Source organism: Pleurodeles waltl, chromosome 9, assembly GCF_031143425.1.
Source record: "Pleurodeles waltl isolate 20211129_DDA chromosome 9, aPleWal1.hap1.20221129, whole genome shotgun sequence".
Taxonomy (NCBI): domain Eukaryota; kingdom Metazoa; phylum Chordata; class Amphibia; order Caudata; family Salamandridae; genus Pleurodeles; species Pleurodeles waltl.
Genome location: NC_090448.1, coordinates 24,593,748 through 24,601,749, shown reverse-complemented (window position 1 = coordinate 24,601,749; position 8,002 = coordinate 24,593,748). Strand labels below are relative to the sequence as shown.

The window sequence follows — 8,002 nt, the reverse complement described above, 5'->3', positions numbered from 1 at the left end:
TGCCCCTGCTGCCCTCAGTGCGGAGCTCATTGACCTGGTAAGGACGCTCATTGTTGGGCAGACGACCCTTCTGAATGCCATCCAGGGTGTGCAAAGGGAGGTGCAACAGAGCAATGCGTACCTGGAGGGCATTCATTCGGGTCAGGCTGCCCATCAACGAGCGTTCACTGCTCTGGCCTCAGCACTGACGGCAGCCATTGTCCCTGTTTCCAGCCTCCCTCTTCTGACTGCCTCCAGCCTGTCTCTGTCTCCTGTTCCTCAGCCTATCCCATCCACACCATCAGACCAGCCTGCACACACCTCAACACCCAAGAGCAGCTCATCCAAACACAAGCACCACAGATCCCGCAAACACTCACCCGAGCAACACCCAGATGCAGACATGCCAACAGCCACTGCCACCCCTGTGTCCCCCTCCTCCTCGTCTCCCTCCTCCCTCCCTGTGACGTCTACACTCACACCTGCATGCACCCCAACATCAGCCAGTGCTTCCATCACCACCTCACCCTCCAGTACAGTCCACACTCGTGCAGTCACCACCCCCACTGCCATGTACACGTCCCCTGTGTCCTCTCCCACTGTGTCTGTCACCCCCTCTTCCAAGACACACAAACGCAGGCAGCCACCCACCCAACAGCCATCCACCTCACGACAGCCTACAGCACCAGCACCTTCACCCAATGACAGCACACCTGACTATCCTACAACCACCTCCTCTACCTCCACTTCCATCTCCACTTCTCCTACCCTTTACCTTGGCCCTAAAAAACTTTTCCTGGCTAACCTTAACCTCTTTCCCCCCGATGACCTCCCCCATCCATCTTCAAAGAGTCCCAAGAGCACCGCAGCCACCACCAGCCCAGCTTCGGGTGTCACTGTTGTGCCTGGGTTCTGGAGCCCACCCTTTGCCAGCAGTGACACATCGAGCTGCAGCAAGGACACGTCCAGCCCCCCCCCGGCAAGAGGACCCGCAAAACCAAGGACCGCCGTGCGAGGACCGACAGGGCTGCCCCCAAGGAGCAATGTGCGGGCACTTCACCACCCACACCATCTGGGGGAGGCAAGGGCCCGAGAGCCCCATCAAAGGAGCGGAAGGGCAGCAGGAGCGCGGAGAAGGTGGACCCCACATGCCACATCCCAGCTGGGAAGGAGGACACTAAGGAGGCCAGGAGGCCGTCCCCGAAGGGTCCAGATACGTCACGGTCCGAGGGCGACTGAACAGGGAGTCCAGGCCAGGTCTGGCTCCCTTGACCTGCTGGATGGGCACCGCTGAACAGGGCCCGCGGTGCAGACGAGCACCGCTGAACAGGGGCCCGCCGTGGAGATAGGCACCGCTGAACAGGGCCCGCGGTGCAGAAGAGCACCGCTGAACAGGGCCCCGCCGTGGAGATAGGCACCGCTGAACAGGGCCCGCGGTGCAGAAGAGTACCGCTGAACAGGGCCCCGCCGTGGAGATAGGCACCGCTGAACAGGGCCCGCGGTGCAGAAGAGCACCGCTGAACAGGGCCCCGCCGTGGAGATAGGCACCGCTGAACAGGGCCCGCGGTGCAGAAGAGCACCGCTGAACAGGGCCCCGCCGTGGAGATAGGCACCGCTGAACAGGGCCCGCGGTGCAGAAGAGCACCGCTGAACAGGGCCCCGCCGTGGAGATAGGCACCGCTGAACAGGGCCCGCCGTCTCAAGCACCGCTCCGCTGGGCCCCGCCGTCTCTAGCACCGCTCCGCTGGGCCCCGCCGTCTCAAGCACCGCTCCGCTGGGCCCATCCTCTCAAGCACCGCTCCGCTGGGCCCCGCCGTCTCAAGCACCGCTCCGCTGGGCCCTTCCTCTCAAGCACCGCTCCGCTGGGCCCTTCCTCTCAAGCACCGCTCCGCTGGGCCCCGCCGTCTCAAGCACCGCTGAACAGGGCCCCGCCGTCTCAAGCACCGCTCCGCTGGGCCCTTCCTCTCAAGCACCGCTCCGCTGGGCCCTTCCTCTCAAGCACCGCTCCGCTGGGCCCCGCCGTCTCAAGCACCGCTCCGCTTGGCCCCGCCGTCTCAAGCACCGCTCCGCTGGGCCCTTCCTCTCAAGCACCGCTCCGCTGGGCCCTTCCTCTCAAGCACCGCTCCGCTGGGCCCCGCCGTCTCAAGCACCGCTGAACAGGGCACCGCCGTCTCAAGCACCGTTGATGGTTCATTGTGCCCACCATGCCTCCTCCTTGACCAGTGGAGACTGTCATCCACATGATGGACTGTGGCTTTGCACTCCCCAGGATGGTCCAGTGGGCAATCCACCCACTGCAGAGACTTGAGAGACTGTGGCTTTGCACTCCCCAGGATGGCACAGTGGGCAGCCCACCCACTGTAGAGACATTGAGAGACTGTGGCTTTGCACTCCCCAGGTTGGTCCAGTGGGCAGCCCACCCACTGTAGAGACATTGAGAGACTGTGGCTTTGCACTCCCCAGGTTGGTCCAGTGGGCAGCCCACCCACTGTAGAGACATTGAGAGACTGTGGCTTTGCACTCCCCAGGTTGGTCCAGTGGGCAGCCCACCCACTGTAGAGACATTGAGAGACTGTGGCTTTGCACTCCCCAGGATTGAACAGTGGGCATGGTGGCTCCTCGTGGACTCATGTGGCTGTGGTGCCCCCCCCTTCCCTTCCCCCTGAGGTGCCTGTAGTTTTTACATCTGATGCCCCTGCAGTATTCTCTCCAAAGGACTCAGGTCTCCTGTGTGGGCTTTGCCCTTGTTTCTCAAGACTTTGGCCCACGGACATGCTGAATTCGTAGGATGTGCAGGACTTGGTACTTCAGTTATACACTGATGTGTATGTCATTTGTTTTGGTGTGGATATCTTTCATGGTTGTACGCTAATTTTCTGGAGCTTTTTGGTACATAAATATTTATTCCAAATATGATTATGTCCTAGCATTTTTCAGGGGTGTTTGGGTGGTGTCACTGTGACTTGGTGCTCTGCATTGGTGAGTACATGATTGGGGGGGGGGGGCGCATATGTGTGTGCCCGTAACCTTTCGTCCTCCCCCTCCCGTGTGTCGTAGGTGCAGTACTCACCGTTGTCGTCTGCGCCGGACTTCGTACTCGTGGTAGATGAGAAGGTAGACGAGAGCAGGTATGATGTTCAATTCGGGTTCCATGCTGTCCTCCGTCCTCGTGGAGTGCGTAGAGGTGAGCGTTTTCCCGTTCGTAGTCTGTTTCCGCCGTGTTTTTATCGGCTGTGCTCCCGCCCCGGAAAAGGTGGCGGATTGGTGAGTTATGATAGTGTGGGCGGTACATTGTCTGCCGCCTGCCTGTTGGCGGTGACCGCCGCGCTGTTTGTCTGTACCGCCGCGGCGGTCGGAGTGTTAAGTTGGCGGGCTGTGTTGGCGGTTCCCGCCAGGGTCAGAAATCCATTTTTTGGACCGCCAGCCTGTTGGCGGGTTGGCCGCCACTTTAACACCGACCGCCAGGGTTAGAATCACCCCCATAATGTGCTTAGAAAACCTTCTTCTTCACAACACCTTTCTCCAACAATGAATCTATCTCGCAACTTACTACGTCCTGAAATTCTGTGTTGAAACAGAGCTCTTTTGGTTCTCGAGCTTGCCAAGGAGTTGAATCCAATGTTACCTGATCTTCTACGACCTTGAAAAGAATCCATTCATTGTTTCTGATCTATTTTAATTCCTCTACATGGTATTTCAACCTTCCTCCCACCTTTATGTGATAAAACCAGTAATACTGCTCATGCTCACCAGTTCCTGAAGAAGACGACTGCACTCTCCCACGTAATGCCCTTGCTCTAGTGCCGCTTTGAGGGCAGAAGCCCCCACAGCCTGTTCCCTGAGCACCTCTACTTGATACTTTTCCTGCATAGTGGGACTTTTAATAGACATTACAAGATGTTGCCCTTTCCTCCCGGGCCTGCCATATAAATGACTTTGTGAAAAAAAATTCTTAATTGAATAATGTGCCTTATCTAAGGCAGTAAAAGTTTGAACATATTTCCCCAAATGTTTTACCATTCCTCCTCCAAAAAGGAATCCTTTTGCTTTTTGTAGGTTATTTTCTAGCTAAAGCCCCTGATTTTGGCCTAATATGCAGAACAGCTTCCTTTCTTCCTTCTAATATCAGTCCAGCATTTGCGTTTCCTGAGCTGACACCAGCCCCTTAATAGGTTAAAATATAAATCAGAACCTTTCGCGTAAGCCTCCTTAATCAAATCCAAAATCCTGGTCAGAGGACCCAGGACATCCAATAATTTATCTTCACATTGTTTCAGAGAGCGCTCTAACTTTTTCCTAGGATCATAATCTAATTTCAAAAGGTATGTAATTAGCTCAGGGTCCAAATTTTCTGTAAGCGTTTCCCACCCCTCCCACCCCCCAAAAAACGGGCGTGAACATTCTGCCTTCATAAGTCCACATTCCTCCTTTTTTAAAGGTTTCCTGATCCATTGTTTATGTACTTTGCCACATAAGGAAGGGACCACCATTCATATCCCTGAGGATGCTTAATCTCTTTCGAGTCGAATAACTTCTCACTCAAAAGGTCAATAACAGTGCTTTTTGAAGCCTCTTTACTCTTTCTACTTCCATCCCATTCCTTATCAAATGAATCTTTGTAGTCTAAACCCAAGATGTACTCATCTACATCCTTACCATCATACGCACGGCTCAGCTGCTCATCTGAAACGACGCTTCGGACACCCAATCTTTGGGAGCCGCTAGGGACTCCTCTCTTTTCACATAAAACATCTAAGTGTTTCCTTTTTCTTGTACATTTACCCCCTGGGTCTACCATATTCCTGTCCTGTGCTTCTCAAATCTATAAATATTCATCTTCTTCATTAAACTCATCCTTTCTTTTCTCCTGCAACTTCACTCTGACTAACTTTTGAACTAACTTGCTCAACTCCTGAGTTTTTAACATTGGCCACCTGGCTTGACTCTTCTAATGTTTTGTCAGTAATAACTAATTCAAATATCAATGAGATATAAACCAATATTTTTTTTTTAACTACTTTTGAAATTTATAGTAACCTGAAGTTCCTAGGCAACCTTAATCTAAAAAATCCTGAAACAATTCTGATTTTACACAATTCTAAACCAAGTACTTAGAACCCTCAATATAATGTCTCCTCGACAGGTGACTGAAATAAACTGTCACCAAGCTAAGTACTGGTAAAACTGTTACCTAGCAACACAAAGTGCAACCTCTATTTCCTTTAAAAATATGCCCAAGAACTGTAAAAGACATAAAGCCAACACAAAATTAAAGTAAATTACATCATGTACTTTTTCATATAACTCCTAGCTAGCTACAATAAATATTAAGTTTAATTCACAATTATATTTATTTTAATCAATTGTGTTTTGCACGTGATTCTCCTCTCGATCCGCTTCACCTCACAGTGTGAACATTTCTCACACTGATGCGCTTTGTATTTTGAGTACTTTTTACTAATCATTAAGTTACCAACATTTGAAATATCTTTCTTGTGCACTGTTAAAAACCAAAAATTGTGTGAATTCGGCAAAGATTTTCAGTTCGAATGACAGAATTTAGCCCTTCCAAATCCTCACTCATAAACCCACAAAAGAACTGGTGTGTGATAAAAAACCTGTATAATATAAATATCTTCTTCTTTTTTAGCTTCTTACAAAATACAACTTGTTAATTTTTTTTAACCAAATCAAACACTACAACATCCATGTATTGGATTATTTAAAACACTCATGCATTCTCAAAAAGTTTAACCACTGCCCAAAAATTCATTACAACATCTAATATATAATGATAAAAGCACATATACTTATCTGCTCAGAAGCAGCAAACAAAAGAGGAGGAATATGGCTGGCAGAGATCATTTATTGGACATCAGAGTTCTATTCCATGGTTTGGTTGTTAGTGTCCCATTTCAAAATCTTTAAAGGCTGCTTGGAAGTGGCGAATAAAGGTTGTGTGCGTAATGCCATCAACTTAGGAAGAGGGGCCACTGGTGGAAAGGACATGAAGGTGAAGAACTGAAGTGGTGGCTGGAAGGACAGACTGCAGAGCAGGAGAAGGACAATTGCGGTAACCGAAGAAATAATGAGGGCAGGAGGAGGTGTCACTGGTGGGATGGAAGAAAGATAGGCAAGCGAGAGGAAGGACTGAAGGGAAGGATGAAAGCAAAAATGGCAATAGTAGTCAGAAGGGAATCTGAGTGTAATAGCAAAAAATTGATGGGAAGGAGCTACAAAAAGAAATGGAAGTAAAGCTAGGGACAATAAAGAAAGTGGCCACTGGAGCAGAATGTGTGACAAAATAGGAAAGCACTACTAACAGAAAGACACAGGCACAAGTTATAGATAGACCGTGGCAGCGTGGGTAAATCAAAAGACCAATTATGGTAGTGATTAGCAAGAGTGGAAGGAAACTGGGCACTGTGAATAGCAGATCTGCAGTCCTATTGTGTGTGAAAGCCTACTGGGGCATATTAATCGAAAATGACTGACTAATTCATTGATACTCGTATGTGTGATTTTGCCCTATGGAAGGAGTATTTATGTACTGTGGCGAATCCATACTAAAGGACAGGAGCAACACCAACTAGAGACAGATGGTCCATGTCACACTGCCATTTAATAACAGGAAACTATTGGTAAAAATATACTTTTAGAGCCATGTTTTGAGGACTTTACATACACACAATTATACAATTAATTAACATAGAACAACAATGGTAAGTTGTGTCTAAGACACAAACATCCTGGTCGCAAGTGGAACTATTTTGTTGGAAGGCATCTTGGTTTTTCAAACTCTAAGTTAGGCCAAACAAGACAGTCAGATACGGTTATTCGAGGCAACGGCGCAGACATGATCCTCTTGTTTCTGCGTGGAATGGTATAAGTAGCAGAGCTGTAGTCTTTCACTGGATGCTCTCGTTGGGTAGCATAGCCGTAATCTTTCAGAGGCGACTTTTGTGGGGTAGCACAGGTATCTTTTTGTGAACACTCTTGCTGGGTAGAAAAGCTGTAGTCCTTCAGAGTAGGCTCTTGTTGGGCAGCACAGCTGTAGTCCTTCACAGAAGGCTCTTGTTGAGTAGCACAGGTGTAGCCATTGACAGTAGGCTCTCGTTGGGTATCACAGCTATAGTCTTTCACAGGAGCCTCTTCTTGGGGGATGCAGGTGTGGTCTTTCGCAGGAGACTCTCGCTCTGTAACACAGCTATAGTCTTTCATAGGAAACTCTTGCTGGGGTAGGGAGGTGTGGTCCTTTGCAGGATACTCTTGTAGGGTATCACAGCTGTAGTCTTTCACGGGAGACTCTTGTTGGGTAACACAGGAATAGTCTTTCACTGGAGACTCTTGTTGGGTAACACAGGTATAGTCTTTCACGGGAGACTCTCGTTTGGGAGTGCAGGTGTAGTCTTTCACAGAGAACTCTTGGGTAGAAGAAGACTCTTGAGTAACACAGGTGTTGCCTTTCCGGGGAGACTCACGTTGGATAGTACAAGCGTAGTCTTTCCGAGGAGTCACTTGGCCATTCCTGCTGAGATGATCTGTGACGCTGATAGGGTGTCTCTTGTAAGAGTGCTGGTAAATCGTACTTGGGGTACGCATCAAGGGCCTGCCCAGGGAAAGGCGAGGAACTAGGAGTTGTGGTATCTTTTTGTCAGTTTTGTAATCACCACGTTTCCAGAAATCATGCTGATATGTGGTAAAAGGAGGCCGCTGACGTTTTAATTCTTCTTGCAGAGGACCCCATTCGAGGAAGTTGAATGGATGTTGGGGCTTCGGAACCAGGCTCAGTGTTACAGTACCCTTAAACAAGTAGAAACACACATGTTAAAAAAATTAGCAAAGCAAAATACAGACAACCTAATTTTTACTAGACCCAGAATGAGTTCTCACTATATCCTGCTATTAAAGACTATAATGCAAAAGGTATACCCAAATGAGCATGACGAAGTTTGGAATGAGTAGTGTGGTCCTACGAAGAGAACCTGAGTTGGAAGAGCCACACCTCTACTCAGTAAAAAAA

At 49.3% G+C, this 8,002-nt stretch overlaps 1 protein-coding gene across 2 annotated transcripts in view; it reads right to left on the bottom strand.

Annotated features, from left to right (window-relative positions):
- Positions 1-5,356: 5,356 nt before the first annotated feature.
- The window catches only part of CIMIP7 (ciliary microtubule inner protein 7), a 265,169-nt gene continuing 262,523 nt past the window's right edge, over positions 5,357-8,002 (bottom strand). For both annotated transcript variants that reach the window (XM_069206169.1, XM_069206168.1), the window contains exon 4: positions 5,357-7,782. In XM_069206169.1, the coding sequence (XP_069062270.1) occupies positions 6,745-7,782 (1,038 nt within the window). In that variant the 3' untranslated portion in view covers positions 5,357-6,744. The remainder of the gene's footprint in view (positions 7,783-8,002) is intronic.